This window comes from Gopherus evgoodei, chromosome 1 (genome assembly GCF_007399415.2).
Source record: "Gopherus evgoodei ecotype Sinaloan lineage chromosome 1, rGopEvg1_v1.p, whole genome shotgun sequence".
Lineage (NCBI taxonomy): Eukaryota > Metazoa > Chordata > Testudines > Testudinidae > Gopherus > Gopherus evgoodei.
In genome coordinates, this window is record NC_044322.1 from 46,722,946 (window position 1) to 46,741,329 (window position 18,384).

General features: G+C 42.8%; 1 protein-coding gene and 1 long non-coding RNA gene across 2 annotated transcripts in view; one reads left to right on the forward strand and one right to left on the reverse strand.

Moving 5' to 3' along the window:
* Window positions 1-5,989: 5,989 nt before the first annotated feature.
* Window positions 5,990-7,957, reverse strand: LOC115645866. Its single transcript, XR_003998851.1, has 3 exons — window positions 7,916-7,957; window positions 6,301-6,466; window positions 5,990-6,031 (listed from the first exon to the last, which is right to left on the reverse strand). It is a non-coding gene; the product is annotated as an uncharacterized LOC115645866 (long non-coding RNA).
* Window positions 7,958-8,140: 183 nt separating this feature from the next.
* Window positions 8,141-18,384, forward strand: part of NBEA (neurobeachin) — an 853,790-nt gene continuing 843,546 nt past the window's right edge. The window contains 1 exon segment of the mRNA XM_030563353.1: window positions 8,141-8,620. Coding sequence (XP_030419213.1) covers window positions 8,351-8,620 — 270 coding nt within the window. The 5' untranslated portion in view covers window positions 8,141-8,350.

The window sequence follows — 18,384 nt, forward strand, 5'->3', positions numbered from 1 at the left end:
ATTCAAACGACCTGGACAAACTGGAGAAATGGTTTCAAGTAAATAGGATGAAAGTACTCCTCTTATGAGGGAACAATCAATTGCATCCATACAAAATGGGAAATGATTGCCTAAGAAGAAGTAGTGCAGAAAGGGACCTGGGTATGATAGCGGATCACAGCTAAATATGAATCAACAGTGTAACACTGATGCAAAAAAATAAAAATAAAAAGCAAACATCATTCTGGGATATATTAGCAGGATTATTGTAAGCAAGACATGAGAAGTTATTATTTCAATCCACTCTGTGCTGATAAGGCCTCAGCTGGAATATTGGGTCCAGTTCTGGACACCACATTTCAGGAAAGACATGGACAAACTGGAGAAAGTCCAGAGCAACAAAAATGATTTAAGGGTCTAGAAAATTTGACATATGAGGAAAGATTGAAAAAAAATGAGATCTGGATGCTACAGTGGAAGATTCTGTATAGTTTAAATGCATTTCAGTTCTGAGCTGCAACAGCCACTATTTTGTATTTCATTAAATTTTATAATTGAGAAAGAGCATAGCAAAATTAATGTCCTTATTAAATTGAACAGTTCCATTATTTGTGGCCCAGATTCTGACAGTTCTTTATAAAGCTATGCAAAGTTAGGGGAAGGATAGAAGGAGCCCCCGCTCCCTCAAGTTTCTGGCATAGTGGTGAGAAAGGAGAGGAAGGCAAAGGCATATTCAAGAAACAGAGACTTTGCTTTCCCCATGTCTCACTGGAGAGCATATTGCCAAAAAACAGAAACGGAGCAGGGCCATGTCCCTGCCTCCCCTTTCTCACAAGCCTGTATGGACAAGTACACTGAATCCCTTAAGGCAGTGTTTCCCAAACTTGGGATGCCGCTTGTTTAGGGAAAGCCCCTGGTGGGCTGGGCCAGGCCGTTTACCTGCCGCGTCCGCAGGTCCACCCAATCACGGCTCCCACTGGCTGCGGTTCGCTGCTCCAGGCCAATGGGAGCTGCTGGAAGCGGCGAGGGCTGAGGGATGTACTGGTCACCGCTTCCAGCGGCTCCCATTGGTCTTAAGCAGCGAACCGCAGCCAGTAGGAGCTGCGATGGCCGGACCTGTGTACAGGGAAGGTAAACAAACGGGCCTGGCCACCAGGGGCTTTCCCTACACAAGCGGCGTACCAAATTTGGGAAACACTGCCTTAAGAGATTCAGTGTACTTGTCCATACAGGCTTGTGAGAAAGGGAAGGCAGGGACATGGCCCTACTCCCGTTCTGTTTTGTGGCAATATGCTCTCCAGTGAGACATGGGGAAACCAAAGTCTCTGTTCCTTGAATATGCCTTTGCCTGCCTCTCCTTTCTCACCACTATGCCAGAAACTTAAGGGAGCGGGGGCTCCTTCTATCCTTCCCCTAACTTTGCATAGCTTTATAAAGAACTGTCAGAATCTGGGCCACAAATAATGGAACTGTTCAATTTAATAAGGACATTAATTTTGCTATGCTCTTTCTCAATTATAAAATTTTAATGAAATACAAAAATAGTGGGCTGTTGCCTGCCCATAACATCTTGCAAGATTAGGAGTTAGGTCCTGGATCCACAAAGGTACTTAGGCTCAGAAGTCCTGTCTGTAGATGCCACTGTGATCCCCAAAAGTGCCACTCAGCTCCCACCTAAACTTGCTTGTGTCATAACCAGATAGTAGGAGTTAATAAAACAGGAGTACTTTATATCTTCTTTGCCTGCAAAGAGTTAACAAGATTAGTGAGCCTGGCTGTCACCTGACCAGAGGACTAATCAGGGGACAGGATACTTTCAAATCTTGAGGGAGGGAAGTTTTGTGTTTGCTGTTAGTTTTTGGTTGTTGTTCTCTCTGGGTTCTGAGAGTGACCAGACTTGCAACAAGGTTTCTCTCCAATCTCTCTGATATAGTCTCTTATATGTCCAGAATAGTAAGTACTAGGTAAAATAGGCGAGTTAATCTTATGTTTGTTTTCTTTATTTGCAAATGTGTATTTGGCTGGAAGAAGTTCAAATTTGTATTTTGCTGAAAGGATTTTAATTTGTACTTGTATACTTAGGCTGGGAGGGCATTCCCCCAGTGTCTATAGCTGAAAGACATAACATATTCCGTCTTAAATTTACAAAGATAGAAAAAACAGTAAAAATTATCTTTAATTAAAAGCTTTTTCTTGTTTAAGAACCTGATTGTTTTTTTCTATTCTGGTGAGACTCCAGGGGACTGGGTCTGGCTTCACCAGGGAATTGGTGGGGAGAAAGGTTAATTTTCTCTCTGTGTTAGGATTACTTTCTCTCTCAGGGAGAGTCTGGGAGGGGGAGAGAGAAGGAGGGGGGAAGGTGAATTTTCCTCTCTGTTTTAAGATTCAAGGAGTTTGAATCACAGTGATCTTCCAGGGTAACCCAGGGAGGGGAAGTCTGGGAGAGGCAATGGTGAGGGAAAGAGTTTACTTTCCTTGTGTTAAGATCCAGAGGGTCTGGGTCTTGGGGGTCCCCAGGCAAGGTTTTGGGGGACCAGAGTGTACCAGACACTGGAATTCCTGGTTGGTGGCAGCGCTACAAGTACTAAGCTGGTAATTGAGCTTAGAGGAATTCATACTGGTGCCCCATCTTTTGCTAAGGTTCAGAGTGGGAAATTATACCATGACAGCTTGGAATTTAAGTTTTTGCAGAAAAAGGTCTCTAGGTCTCTAAGTTTTGGCCTCTGAGCCTGTGCAATGCTGTTTCACTCTAGGAATATGGGTACTTATCTCCTGCCTAACTCCCAGAGCAAACTATGAAAAAGGGGAAAGTTACCACTCATAGAATCATAGAACTGGAAGGGACTTCAAGAGGTCATCTAGTTCAGTCCCCTGCACTCAAGGCACTCTTCCAAGTCAGTCACATGTATGGTCTTAACCAGTTGGCATGCTCAGCACCTTCCTAACACATTACACACAATACCCAGTGAAAGACAAGGACCTCCCTTATAATCTTTAGCCCAGGGTTAAAGCACTCATCTGACATGTGGGTGACCATCCCTTCAAGTCCCCTCTCTGCCTCATACGGTGAAGTGATTAGAACAGGAATCTGCTGCCTCTTAAGTGAATGCCTCAACCCTGGGTTATAGAGTCATTCTCTCTGGATCAAGGGGTGGGGGTGGGGAGGGATAGCTCAGTGGTTTGAGCATTGGCCTGCTAAACCTAGTGTTGTGAATTCAATCATTGAGAGGGACTTTTAGGGATTTGGGGCAAAAAATCTGTCTGGGGAGCTCCTGAGGTCCCTTCCAACACTGATATTCTATGATTCAATGACTGAGTTAAGTGGAATAACCTCAATAGAAGAGATTCATAGTAGACTAGCCTGGAACCAAAGGGTTAGACCACTCACATGAGAGGTAGTAGATCCCTATCAAATCCCAACTCATTAGGGAGAGGGAGGACTTGGTCTGTCACATTCCAGCTGAGTGTTCTAACCACTAGGCTAAAAGTCATAAGGGAGCTTCTCCAGAGCTGTTTTCCATATAGTTAAGCAGCCTCTGAGCACAACTACTGGATCAGGTCCCATACTCAACTTAGATGGAGGAGCACCTATTTTCTCCCACTTCGTGGATCACCTGCCTTATTGCAGCCCACACTTAAGTGCCAGTCACCATGAAACGGGTGGGGCTTAGCATATACCCCATCTCATCAAGATCAAAAGCAGCTCCCCACCTAGCATTCTAGCTTTGTAGATCATGTGCAAAGTTGCCGCTTTCCCCACATTCATCATACTAACTCAGGCTCTGTGGAGCACAACATTATGCCTGTTATTTTTCTTATTGTGACACTGAGCATTGCAACACCTTGGTGACTGTGTCTGGTCAATGAATGGAACACATATTGATATCAATGGGAGCTGTGTGCACAGCCTATACCAAAATCAAAGAGAGCACTAGTTAGAAAAATTTGGATGATATTCTCTTATTTTTTTCTTTTAATTTGCAATATGATGAAGTGCAAAGGAAGGACCAAAGCTGAGATTAGTTTAGAGCAGAGTTTAGTGTCAGATTTTTTCTTTCCGAAAGTCAATGCTACAATAATGTTCACAGTAATTGATGAACACTCATCACATTTACATGTTGCTTATTAAAAAGCAAATGGTATTGATTAAAGACAACTATTCTATACACTGATCCAGTTAAAAAAAGACCTAATTTCATAAACTTATTTCTAAAAACAAATGTGATCTTCAGAATTAAAAGAAGCCTGTAATTAAAAGCTGATATGCGGAATTTTCCTCCCTTCTCTCACAGTATTTCCTTATATTCTGTACTGCATATTTAATTACTTTAACAGAAGAAACAGCAGTCAACCTTGTTCTGCCTCAGTTCAAGTCCTGAACTGCAAATCATACTTATATAGTGTTTCACAAATATGACTTTTTCCTCTTGCGACTCTTGCTCAAGCATAGGACAATAACTATTACAAATTCAGTGCAGAAACATACAACTGTTTTTTGTAATCTAAAGCGTAAGAGTGTAAATTAAAGTGCAATCTGTCATGAACAGTCTGCAATAAGAAAGTTTATACAATAAGAGTCCAAACTGGGATTTTGTTATTTTAAAATGAAGCTACTCAAATATGGAGAATAGTTAGGGTCTTTGGAATAGGTGGGGAGTATGGTGGTATAGAAAGAGGAAAGATTCCGTTACTTATACATTTCTCCCTCAAAAAGTAATATAGAACTCCTTAAGAAATGTTGTGATTTTCTCAAAAAAGGATAAAATTCTAAGGTAAGGTTACCTTTTACAAAATAAACATCCTGGAAAAACTTTGAACAGTTAAAATAACACAAACACGCTTATTGAAACTCTACCACTATCACACAAACTTGAGAACCACCAAACTCTAAGAATTTTATCCATCCATCATGCAGATTCAGAGATAGTCAATGCTTTTATTTCTTTTCAGGGTTGTGCAGTCAGACAGAGTTCAGGTTTTTTGGGTGATCTTAATTAAGAATGTGTATACTTTTTGTTTATTTGTAAGATAAAACCTTAATTTGAAATTGACAGGCATTCACAGGTTTGTGGGTTTTTTTGAGAAAACTACAATGAACTCTAAAAAAAAAATGCAGATGAAAATAATAGATTTTTTCAACTATACCTTAGGTTAAGGTTTTTGTCTGGGAACTTTCTAAGGTTTTTACAAATATTTTAAAATTGCTCAGCAAGAGAATTCACTGCAAACTCTGTAAGCTGTGCAAAGTTGCTGGAGGAATCTCGTGAACTGTAAAGAAACGAATCTCTTTCCTTTCAAGATAGCTTCTTGTTTCCGTTTCCCCCTCCCCCCACAACCTTCTCTTGCTTTCTGTCTTTTGCTTCTTCCATATAGGAGTGTCATAAACAGATAGCGAAGGGTTAATGTCTCTTTCACCTGGAAAGGAGTAACCTGAAACATCTGACCAGAGGACCAATCAGGAAACAAAACTTTTTCAAATCTGGATGGAGGGAAGTTTTGGGTGTGAGTTCTTTGTCTTGTGTCTGAGCCTCTTGGCTATGAGAGTGATCTTTCTGTCTCCTGGCTTTCTAATCTTCTGTTTCCAAGTTGTAAGTACAAAGATAGTAAGACAATAAGGTTTATATTGTTTTCTTTTGTATTTACATGTGTGTAGTTGCTGGAATGTTTAAATTGTATTCTTTTTTGGATAAGGCTGTTTATTCGTTTTTTTTCTTTTAAGCAAATGACCCTGTATTTGTCACTTTAATACAGAGAGACCATTTTTATGTATTTTTTTCTTTTATAAAGCTTTCTTTTTAAGACCTGTTGGAGTTTTTCTTTAGTGGGGAGTCCAGGGAATTGAGTCTGCAGCTCACCAGGGAATTGGTGGGAGGAAGAAGTCGGGGGAAAATCTCTTTGTGTTAGATTTACTAACCTGACTTTGCATACCCTCTGGGTGAGGGGGGAAGTACTTGCATTTTCCAGGACTGGAAACAGGGAGGGTGGAGTCCCTCTGTTTAGATTCATGGAGCTTGCTTCTGTATCTCTCTCCAGGAACCCAGGGAGGGAACACCTGGAGGGGGGAAGGGAAATGGTTTATTCCCCTTTGTTGTGAGACTCAAGGAATTTGGGTCTTTGGGGTCCCCAGGGAAGGTTTTTGGGGGGACCAGAGTGCCCCAAAACACTCTAATTTTTTGGGTGGTGGCAGCTTTACCAGGTCCAAGCTGGTAACTAAGCTTGGAGGTTTTCACGCTAACACCCATATTTTGGACGGTAAGGTCCAAATCTGGGAAAAATGTTATGACAAGGAGGATACAGACTGGGTTCCCTAACAGCACGTACCCTCCTCGTGGCCATATGTGTCTAGGCTATGCACATGGCTAGAATTCACAAAGATAAATAGGTGCTTAACTCCCACTGATCCACCTTATCACCAGGTGCTGGAATTCTTCAGGGAGATGCTGAGTTCTGCTGACCATTCGTGGCAGATGCAGCTTGTTAACCCAATCTAGATATAAGAGAGGTGGGAGTGAACATTTTAAGAGTATTTTAAGGTTTGGAATCAAGATGTTCTAAGAGATAAACTATAATCGGCTAAGTCTGAGGGTAAAACTGAATCCCACACAATTGTGTTTTTGAACAAAGTGGGAACTACTCACATGTATATGTGAGAAAGGTCTAATGCATATATAACTTTAAATATTCAAATAATTGTTACTTGAGCTGGCCCAGAACAAGTAAAAGACACTTCTTTCCTTTGCCGTAGGTTAAGAAATAGGCTTGAAGGAACTGATTGCCATGAGATATCATTGAAGCCAAGAACTTGGCAGAATTTATAAAGATGATAGTTCATTGGTTGTCTCACACAATTATTTGGTGTCACAGACCTGTGGATCCTCCCCTTAGGCTGAGGGGAGGTCCTTTGCCCACTTCCTGGATACCAATAGGATAAAGATTAGACAGTCATATGCATTACAAGAGCAGGCAGTGTTAAAAATAAATACTAAAAAGCACTTGGGAAGGGACATAAACCCTCAAATTTGGGGGCATAACCCAGTCTTTAACCACTGAAAGATTAAGAAGAAAGCTTTCCCTGAGGCCAGGATATTTGATAACTGATATTTGATAGGCATTTCTGCCTCTTAAATAGTCAGTGCTAGCCACTATTAATACCAGGATACTGAACTTAATGGACCCATGGTCTGGCTGAGCATTCTCTCTCTCTCTATCAGAAACAAAAGCTCAGACTATTAGGAACATCTTTGTTGCTTCATTCACTGAGCTTTAAATCTCTGTTTCTGAAACTGCTTGGGTGATGTTCCCTAAACTTTCAGCCAGGGTAAGACAAAGTGGAAGGGTTGGGGTTTCAAAAATCAGATTTTTAAATCTTCAGCTAGGGTTCTGAGGCAGGGCTTATTAGAGGTGAGCAGTTTATTTTGTACCTCCACCGTGCCTAGGGGCTAGAATTAAGGGTGCTGTGGATGTGGCAGCAGCACCGGCCGTTTGAAGTGGTTCCCATCATATACAGGGTTGATAGTTTTGTCAATGGCTTTTAGCACCTCCACTACAAAACACTGTTCCAGCACTCCTGATAGCAACGGGCTGTGCAAATGACTTCACAGCGGATGGGTCATTAGCAGTGAGTCAGGGGCCCCCAATCAAGGCTGTGACCCCAGCCCCAGAGGCGGGCGGCGAGAACACAAGCTCGGCAGGGCCCCGCGTTCTGCCGGGGGCCTGTGCGCGGCGTCCCCGGTACCCCGTGTCCCGCCCGCAGGAAGCTGTGGGGTCAGGGCAAAGCAGGCGCCCGACGCCGGCTAGGGCAGGGGGAGACGGTATCTCCAGCGAGGGTGGTGACTCTGCGGCCCCAGCCTCAGTTGCGTAACCTGCACCCGGGTGCATCGGGCGGGGAAGGGGGGCGGCCGCTCCGGGTTTGGCGCAGCCCGACGCACCTGCTCACCTGTCTCCAGCTGGGGGGAGGGGGGCGCGCAGCCAGGCCACGCCCCCCCCACGGGCTCAGCGCAGGCGCCCTGGCGGCTACCGCAGGCAGGGGGCGGCAACATGGCGGAGTAAGCGGCGGCGGCTCGGGCTCCACAACAACAGCGGCGGCGGCGGCGCTGCCAGCGGCTCTCAGACCGGTGCCCAGCCCGCTTCCCAGCACCGCCTCCGGGCCAGGCGAGGCGGCTGCTCCTCCGGCCCCGCTGCGGGGAGGCGCCCGGGCTCCGGCTAACGGGGCAGCGGCGCCCATAATAATCCCTCATTATAGCGGAGCGGCTGCCGGGACAGTCCCTGCGCCTCGGACCGGCTCCCTGCGGCCCCGCCGGACGCTGCTGCGGTGGATGCTGGGCTGGGCTCGGCTCGGCCGGGGGCAGGTGCCGGAGGGCGCGGGGGGTAGATGGCGAGTGAAAAGCCGGTGTCAGGGCCGGACCCGCAGCCCGCGGGGCTTATCCCTGTCGGGGCCGGAGGAGGCGGCGGTGGCGGGAGCAGCGCCGCGGTGATGGGGGAGCTGAGGGCGTCGGGCTCCGGGGCCGTGGTGCTGCCCGCGGGGATGATTAACCCGTCGGTGCCGATCCGCAACATCCGCATGAAATTCGCCGTCCTCATCGGACTCATCCAGGTCGGGGAGGTTAGCAACCGGGACATCGTGGAGACCGTGCTCAACCTGGTAAGGGGCCGGCACCCGTCCCGATCGGCACCCCTGCGGGCAGGGCTAGGGCAGCCCGCGCCCCCTGCCGACCCCCGAGGGACCCAGGCACCAACTACGCATCCTCCCCAGCTGGCGACTTCCCTTCCACACGCACCCCACCCATTCTCCCCCCCCCAAGCCAATTCCCACCACTGCTCCCCTCCCATCCTAAAACCATGCGTATCCTTTGCCCCCTTTCCGTGCCCCGATCCCCTGCAGGCACCTATTGCTCCCTCTCCGCCCCTAGGAGAGACCCTGGCATTCTCCACCCTTCCCTACAATGCCGGTTTGTGAGATACACACTCATCTATATGCAACCCACTCGCTCTACCGTGTACCTAACGGCACCTTCCTCACCTTGTGCGAAAGACCCCTCTGCTCAGCCTAAACTCCGCACAGGACCTCAGCTGGTGAAACAAACACGTACTGTTCAGAGTCTTATCTTCCTTCTCCTTCCCCTGCCCTGTCTTCTGTTGTGGAAGTGGAGTAGGTGCAATTTGTTTGTTAATTGTATATTAGAACCAATAATTGACAACTTCATGTGCTTGCAAACTGCCAGATAGCCTGACCACTTATTCCTCTGAAGAAAAGGGGCATTCGATGTTGTATCTGTTTTTAATTGTATAAGATTGAAAAGTAGCCCGAGCTGGTATCTTTTCTTGGAGATGCAAATATGTGAAAGATTTAACCCTGTTAGCTCCGAGCTAATCGGGTTTGATATGTTGAGGAGGAGAGATTTTGCGTCGTTTTAATAAGTGTTTATTGCTACAATCTGTCAAGGGATTCGTTTGTTCACGTCTTAATCCCCTGTTCTAGTGTACCAAACTGCATTCTTGCCTCCAGGATTAAGGGTGTCAAAATGGTCTGTATGTTGAAAATCATTATTACATGTGGGTAAAACACACATTGTAACATCCTTTTCCTGTTTTGTATCTCCTTGGTCATTCACTCGCTTCATGGTATGAAAGAGTTACTGCTAGATTGTATGACTTAATGTTTTTGCGCTACCTACACCAAAGCCTGGGAAACCTACAGAAGTCTAAGGGGAGGGAAAAATGGATCTAAAAATGAATCACTTTCAATTATGTGTAATTTGGTGCTGCTCCTGAATGCAAGCTTCACTGCAGCAAAGCTTTTGAAAGCAATTCAGTCAACAAAATATATCCTCTATTTTACTTATGAAGTAGGATAGAAAGCCACTGTTTAAGACTGAACTGCCATTCTAACAAACAAGTTTGAAATGTTAATCTTGTGTTCATTTTGTAACAAAAACATGCACAGAGATAAAATTGTATCTGGCACTTTAAAACCATGTATTGTTCCGATGTTTGACAATTATTTGCATTTGCCCTAACCCAGGCTGAATGCCAAGAGCTGCACCATTCAGAGAGAGATGTGGGTTGGTTAGATCATTTTAATCTTTATGGTTTATATGGATGCACAAGAGTGAGCTCTTGTTTTGTGAATATGGCAAGTCAAAGAGACAACTGATAGGAGTTTCCTCTGTTCTCTCAAGCTATTTTGTCTTTACAAGTAACCTTTCAGATAAACTATTGTGGTATAAGTTGACAGAACTTGGTAGTCATCACTTTACTGGATATTATCCATTCACTTCACAGTAGCACTGGGAATAGGGAAATAACATGAAGTGATTTCTTTTCGTAGCTTCAGATGGATCACAACATAACTGTAGAGTGCTTAATCTTTTTCCTGTGTTTAGCCTCATTTGTTGGTATTGCTAATCAAAAGGGAAGAAGCTTAAATCTGACAGCCTAATTGCTGATACAAAAACTAACATTAATTTTTGCTTTTTGGTTTTTGTTTGGTGCTATTTCTCAAACTCATAAAATGTTTGTTTAAAATATTTGGTTACAGGATCTGCCCACTGTTTGTTTAGTTATTGTTGAAATGCATGCACTTAAATCTAGACATATGAATAAAGGTTGTAGTAGTGCTTTCAGCATCAGGGGACACATGTGAACATAAAACCACTTGGGAAGCTACTGCAGTAGCTTTGCATTCTGGATAAGTCATTGCTTAACAAATGGACTCAGGCATACAATAGAACAGAGAGATTATATGTCCATGTCAAAGAAAGATGATATTCTAACACTCTCCAGTGCACTGCATGACTAGTATGCATTTATGCTTATATTTTTAAAGTTAATTTGCTCACAAGTAAAACAAACAGAATGAGCCTGGAAGCTAGAAAACAAAATGATGATCCCGTAAACTACCAACATTCCCCTGCTGCTGCATTATTGGTTTTTAGCTCAAGTATTTAAAATGAAATGCATTTCTTTATTTTAGAGTGGTTTGTGGGTGTTTTTTTTTTTTTTAGGAAAAGCTTGAGATTGAGGAAAACTATTTATAGTCGCTATATCATACTATTTTTATGAATGAGTGTCCTTTAGTTGTGTATGCTAATGTGAATGGACATTGTTTAAAGGGCTGTCTTCAATGACTTCTTGGATTAGATGATATAGTGTGCTAGTCTGTGACATTAATCTTGCCTTTAACTATCCCCCGAGCATGTACATAAGCCATTTGGAGATGTCTAGCTTTGTTTTGTTTAAGGGAGTCTACAGTCAGTTGGGCTTCTCTTATTACATTATAGGTGGTTGTCACAATTTATGATTCTTGAAAAAATGACATCTGCGATTCAGTATGTATGATTAAAATATTCTCTGTATCCAAACATAACCTAGAATTAAGAAATTGCGGTCCCTGAATTGATGCCGAGCCAGCAAATTCTGCAAAGTGGTGTTGCTGTTCACAATTGTTTAAAATAAACTGCTACCTACATGTAATCAATTTATTAAATACCTTTTCTTAAATTAACTCTGAAAAATCTGTTTGAGTATTCCAAAATCATGCTGCATTTCATGTATTTTAACATTTCCTATCAAGTGATCCAGTCTGAAGTAGTTCAAAGTGTACCATTTAAAAATCGACTTTTGACACTGTAGTGACATAATACCATTGTATCTTATAGTACGGAAGATACTGTGACCACTGCAGGTACTTCTGGAGTGGGAATATTGGGTGTGTAATGATGCCCTCTGTAGCAACAAAACAGCACACTCAGGCTAAATTCTACCCTCATTTTTACTCTTGCAATCCCACATATGTCATGGTAGAATTTGGCCCTTCATTATATTTATTGATATCCCAGCACTGGTTTGAATGTTCCAGAATTAAAAAACTGGTACATTAAAACATTTCTGTTCCTTAGTCAAAGATTTACTATGGGGATGTTTTCCTTTGAAGTTTTGTCGTGTGGAGTCAAACTGTCCAGGACCTTTATTTACTTCCATGTGTGCTGATATAGGTTAGTTCTGAACTATCAATTGTGGGGTTTAGCATCAAATTTACTCCTTTCTCCCTACTTATGAAAGGTCATCTTGAACTGAAAGAGTAGCTAGTTAATGGTCATTATACCAGATGCTATGTTGACTGTCAAAGCATCTATTAGGTCACCAACCAGAGTGCCTATGTTGCTGTCAGTGCTCAAAGTAAGTTTTAAGGTTTGAAGCCAGGTAGAAAGAAGACGGCTGAAGCCTGGCATAACTTCTAGACATATAGTATTGTTTAAAGGGCTAAGAAAGATGGACTTGGAGACAAATTTTATAATATTGAATTGGACACAGTTCATAGGTCTCTTAGGAACAGGATTATTGATACTGTTCATGGTGGTGCATGGATCTTCTGTAACTAAAGTTTTGCTCTTCTGTGTCATAAGGTTTGAGAAAAGAATTGGACAGGACCAATTTGTTGAATGAGTCTGGGGAATCTACTGACTATTTCTTCTCTTAAATTTAGTGGCAATAAAAGTGGTATGGAGGCTATCAAAGCTCTGAGGTTTGTGTGGAGGAAGAACTACTTCCTTAGCCTTGAAGGATTTCTCCCCCACACAAGAACTGTTCAGATTGTATTCTGGAGCTAGAATTAGTGTTTAAAGGGAAACTTATACAGGTATAACTACATCAGTGTAGTTACATTGGTGCAGCCCATTAATGTAGATACATGGCATTGTGTAAAATGCAAGTTGCCAGTTACCGATGCATCTTAGGCTGGTGCAGTGTAGCACATCTGCTCTGTGGATTTGTGGGGTGCGAAATAGAGCCTAAGGTATCTTAAAGTTATTGTTTTCAGGGTGTGCATCTTCCAGATTTTAGAAGCAATTGCTTCATTAATTTACATTTTATTTGCACTTGGAAGGGTTTCTTAACTGTAAAGGCTAGGATGCATTTTTTTAAATGAAAGCTTGGTTTGCAGTAGCAGAAAAGGTAAGATCCCTGAGGAAGTTTCCTCTCCCCTTTTGAGTGGATTCGTCAAGCCTTATGCTATATTATGGCTCTCCTAGTGCTAGTTCAATGTAGGTAATGAACTTTTTATCCCCCTTGGCACTGACAGTTTCTCTTGCTACAGTGTATTTGGAAACAAACTTTCTTTATAGATATAAAATCATGATTATAGCACTATATTAGTGATGGTATACTTAATGGCTAAACTCAGGTGTTTGGCAATTTCTAACTTTGTTTTTGTATTGAAAGTTCTGATGGATGGTCCCATAACCAAATCTGTTTTTTTAATCTGTCAGTTTGTTTTCCAAGCATTAGAAATATACTGTAAAATATTTTCCAGAAAGTTTATAGTGCTCTATCAAATGTTGTGTTTACATATCTATGTAAAAAACCTTGGTATGAGTGCAGTCACTTGTAACAATTATTTTCAACTTTAAGAGCACATTCCACAAGTAGTATGCTTGCTTTCATTTAAAAAAGAAAAAAAAGCACAGAGTGGCATTCAAAATAGATGATTTCATGTGTCTGTCTGGAAGTGCGCGCAGTTCTTTTTAAAGCATAACTGCATTTGTTTAAATTAAACCTTCAAATTAATGTTTGTGTCTGAATTAATAGCCATTCTACGCCAATGTTGGATTTCTAATGAGTTTTCATTTGAACACATGGAATATTTAATACAATATTCACATTAATGTAACACTTTTGTGTTGAATCAAAACATAAGTCAAGAAATTCACAGGTTACAGTTTCCAAAGCAATCTTTACTCAGCCTCATTGAAAGATGTAATAATTCAAAAACTTTACTGTTAAGGTTACTCAGTACAGTTGAAGAGCAGCTATACCATCCTTTGAAAGAACAAACAAACATGAAAATAAAAAGCTGAAGTTACAAACATTTTTACATCAACATCCAATTTGTATATCGTTAAGCAGAAAGGGGGAAAGGTGAATAACTCCTTCATATACATGAGGGTGTTTATCAAAATATGGATTATAAAGGAAATGTCAATCTGAACTATGGAGCTGGAACCAGAACCTGCATCATATAAAACTTTTATGATTTTCTTTCAATTTCTCCTTGTGTATATAGCTCTTTACATAATTATCTGGAGTGTATATCCATGGTGTATGTGGTATGGTGGTGGGACCATCGGGGAAAGTGGAGCTGGAACCAAGGCACAGAAGCTCTTCTGAAGTCCGAACCTAAAGCTCATTTAAGTTGCTTAGGGCATGGTCTGCCTAATGGTGGCTCCCCAAAAAGTACTCAGTCTGTTGTGAGGTGGAGCTAGGGTTACCACCCACCCAGGTTTTACCCAGACAGTCTGTTTTTTGGCTTCTGTGTCCAGGTGTCATTTAGGGTTGCCAGGTGCCTGGTTTTCAACCAGAAAGTCAAAAATGCTGCTCAGCCAGGGCTGCTTCCTACCTGCATGCAGGCTCCTTGTCAGGCTGCAGCAGCTCCTGTCCCAGCCCTGGAGCAGAGGGAGCACTGTTTGGGTGGGTGGGTGGGTGGGTGGGGGAGGTGGAGATGATCCAGTGAGTGACAGGGATGTGAGGGAGAGGAGTGAGTGACAGAGGGCAGGGTCTTGGGGGGGAAGAGGTGGATCAGGGTGGGGTCTTGGCATCCAGTTACAGCAAATTGAAAGGTAGCAACTTTAGATGGAACAGAGAACATAAATGTAATTTGAAGGGTTGTGGAGGAGAACTGGAATGTCTGAAGAGGCATAATGGAAGATCCAGAGGCAACAAGGGCCTGCTAGGTCTGCAGTGACTTTAAAATGTTAGATATTGCACCTATATAACGTTTGTCACAAAGGGTATGTCTACACTGTGGGATTATTCTGATTTTACATAAACTGGTTTTGTAAAACAGATTGTATAAAGTCGAGTGCACACAGCTACACTAAGCACATTAATTTGGTGGTGTGCGTCCATGTACTGAGGCTAGCATCGATTTCCGGAGCTTTGCACTGTGGGTAGCTAGCTGTAGCTATCCCATAGTTCCTGCAGTCTCCCCTGTCCATTGGAATTCTGGGTTGAGATCCCAATGCAAAAACAGTGTTGTGGGTGATTCTGGGTAAATATCATCATTCAATCCTTATTCCATGAAAGCAACGGCAGACAATCATTTTGCGCTCTTTTTCCCTGGATTGCCCTGGCAGACGCCATAGCATGGCAACCATGGAGCCCATTTTGCCTTGTCACTGTATGTGTACTGGATGCTGCTGACAGACGCAGTACTGCAGTGCTACACAGTAGCATTCATTTGCCTTTGCAAGGTAGCGGAGACGGTTACCATCCCTATTGCACCGTCTGCCATTGTAAATTGGCGATGAGATGATGGTTATCAGTCGTCTTGTACCGTCTGTTGCTGTCATGGGTGCTCCTGGCTGGCCTCACTGAGGTAGGCCGGGGGCACATGGACAAAAATGGGAATGACTCCCCGGGTCATTCCCTTCTTTATATTTTGTCTAAAAATAGTCAGTCCTGCCTAGAATATGGGGCAAGTGTACTAGAGAACCAGAGAGCACAGCCACTCTGTGTCAGAGCCCCAGATATCCTGCAGAAATGATGAGCTAAATGCCATTCTAGGGGGTGCCCCTGCAACAATCCCAACCATTGCTTCCCTCCTCCCCCAGCCCTCCTGGGCTACCATGGCAGTGTCCCCCCATTTGTGTGATGAAATAATAAAGAATGCAGGAATAAGAAATACTGATATCTTAGTGAGATAAAAAGAGGGGGAGGAAGCCTCCAGCTGCTATGATAATCCAGGTAGGACATTAACGGGTAACGGGGAGAGAAGCGCAACCTCCCGCTGCTATGATAGTCCAGGCAGTACAGAATCTTTTTTTTAGACATGAAAGGGGGAGTAGGGTGGGTGGGCTGATAGAGCTCAGCCTCCAGTTGCTATGATGAGGATGGTTACCAGCTGTTCTGTACCATCTGCCGGGAATGACTGGGAGTCATTCCCATTTTTACCCAGGCACCTCCTGCCGATCTCACCGAGGCCAGCCAGGAGCTCTCACAGGCTGATGACGATGGATAGCAGTCATATTGTACCGTCCCCCACTGGGAAGGGGATGCTGGTGTTCAGCACTGCAGCAACCCGTCTACCAGCAGCATGCAGTAGACATAGGGTGACATTGAAAATAGGCAAGAAATGTTTTTTCCCCTTTTCTTTTGGGGGGGGGGGTGTAATTGATAACATATACCCTGAAACACCCAGGAAAATGTTTTTGACCCTTCAGGCATTGGGAGCTCAGCCAAGAATGCAAATGCTTTCCGGGGACTGTGGGATAGCTGGAGTCCTCAGTACCCCCTCGCTTCCTCCCTCCATGAGTGTCCATTTGATTCTTTGGCTTTCCGTTAAACTTGTCACACAGCACTGTGCTGTGGACTCTGTATCATAGCCTGGAGATTTTTTCAAATGCTTTGGCATTTTGTCTTCTGTAACGGAGCTTTGATAGAACAGATTTGTCTCCTCATACAGCAGTCAGATCCAGTATCTCCTGTACGGTCCATGCTAGAGCTCTTTTTGGATTTGGGACTGCATTGCCACCTGTGCTGATCAGAGCTCCACACTGGGCAAACAGGAAATGAAATTCAAAATTTGGCGAGGCTTTTCCTGTCTACCTGGCCAGTGCATCCGAGTTCAGATCGCTTTCCAGAGCGGTCACAATGGTGCACTGTGGGATACTGCCCAGAGGCCAATACAGTCGATTTGCGGCCACGCTAACCCTAATCTGACATGGCAATACCGATTTCAGTGCTACGCCTCTCGTCGGGGGGGAGTACAGAGATCAGTTTAAAGAGCGCTTTATATCGCTATAAAGGGCTTTGTGTGGGTGAGTGCAGAGTTAACGCTGCTAAATTCGGTTTAAACGCGTAATGTAGACCAGGCCAAAGACTCACTATTCAATAACCACGCTTATGTATTCTTTAGCTGATGTGTTTTGTGTAGCTATACTGTCTACAATAATTTGTGTGAACAATCAAGGGAGAAAAAAGCTTACTTTTAAGTCAATATATGAAGAAAGAACCTGCAGTCTTTAGATTACTCCAGTAGATACTTAGTCTTTTTGTTCTGTGTTTGGACAGAGCCAAGCAAAAAGGGGTTCTGATCTGCCACTGGGTCTTGTATGCACTACGATGATACAAATCACTAATATAATATGATTATACAGTTTTATTGGCTTGCAAGCTATAGTATTGCAGTATATGGTAATCTCAGGGTGGATTGATTTAAATCACCAATTTTAATCATGATTTAAATCAGCAGGCAGGAAAACTTGATTCAAACTATTTTAATCTTGTTTTGGATTTGTACTTCCAATTATTTGCCTAAAAAAGGGTTGATTCTCACCGGTTGGTAACCATTAAAACATTTTTGATTTTCAACTAAATATAGCCTTTACACTGTTTGGTGCTTCTTTTACTAACTGGGTGTATGCTCCATCTACACCAGGGGTCGGCAGTCTTTCAGAAGTGGTGTGCCAAGTGTTCATTTATTCACTCTAATTTAAGGTTTCGCGTGCCAATAATAGATTTTAATATTTTTAGAAGGTCTCTTTTTGTAAATATATAGAATATAACCAAATTATTCTTGTATGTAAAGTAAATAAGGTTTTTAAAATGTTTAAGAAGCTTCATTTAAAATTAAATAAAAATGCAGAGCCCCCCAGACCAGTGGCCAGGACCCGGGCAGTGTGAGTGCCACTGAAAATCAGCTCGCGTGCCGAAGGCAGCACGCGTGCCATAGGTTGCCTACCCCTTATCTCTACACATTTAAGGTATTGCATAGCTTGACTTATGTTTATTCAGCTACTTAATTTTTCAATTTTTTGTCAGAATATGTTGAGTGATACATTTCATATTCACTGGATTGATTGTTTTAAATTCTATTTGTGTGAGGCTCTGTTTGGATGAAGATTAAAATGCAGAAAAACACTTTAGATTTTTTTTATAGTTAAATAAAACTACCTTAAATGTGCTAGATACATTAACAATTATCAAATGCGGTTAATAAAACAGATTTATTTAAGCAAAATATCTTTAGTTGGTGAAATAAACTGATGTTCTGGTCATCATGACCTTCAAAATTTTAAAATGAGTATATCTCAGCATTACATTCAATTTCTATTCATAGCTTGGAAGAGGAAAACAAGCTTCCCAGTTGGTGGTTTAACCTTGACACAACTAGATATTGACGTGAATAGTCGCATAACCTGAAATGAGGTTTGCTGTGACTATTGACCATGTGACTAACACTTTTTTCTAGTGTCTCTTCTGTTTACCTCCCTTTTCACAGAATCTGCAGCATTTTGAAAAGGTAAAATCGATGGGTGGTTTTTTGTTTAGTTTCCTTGATGAACATAAACATACTGACAGTCTCTTGGTCACTTTAGTCCATTTCCACCTGTGACCTGACACTAGTACTTT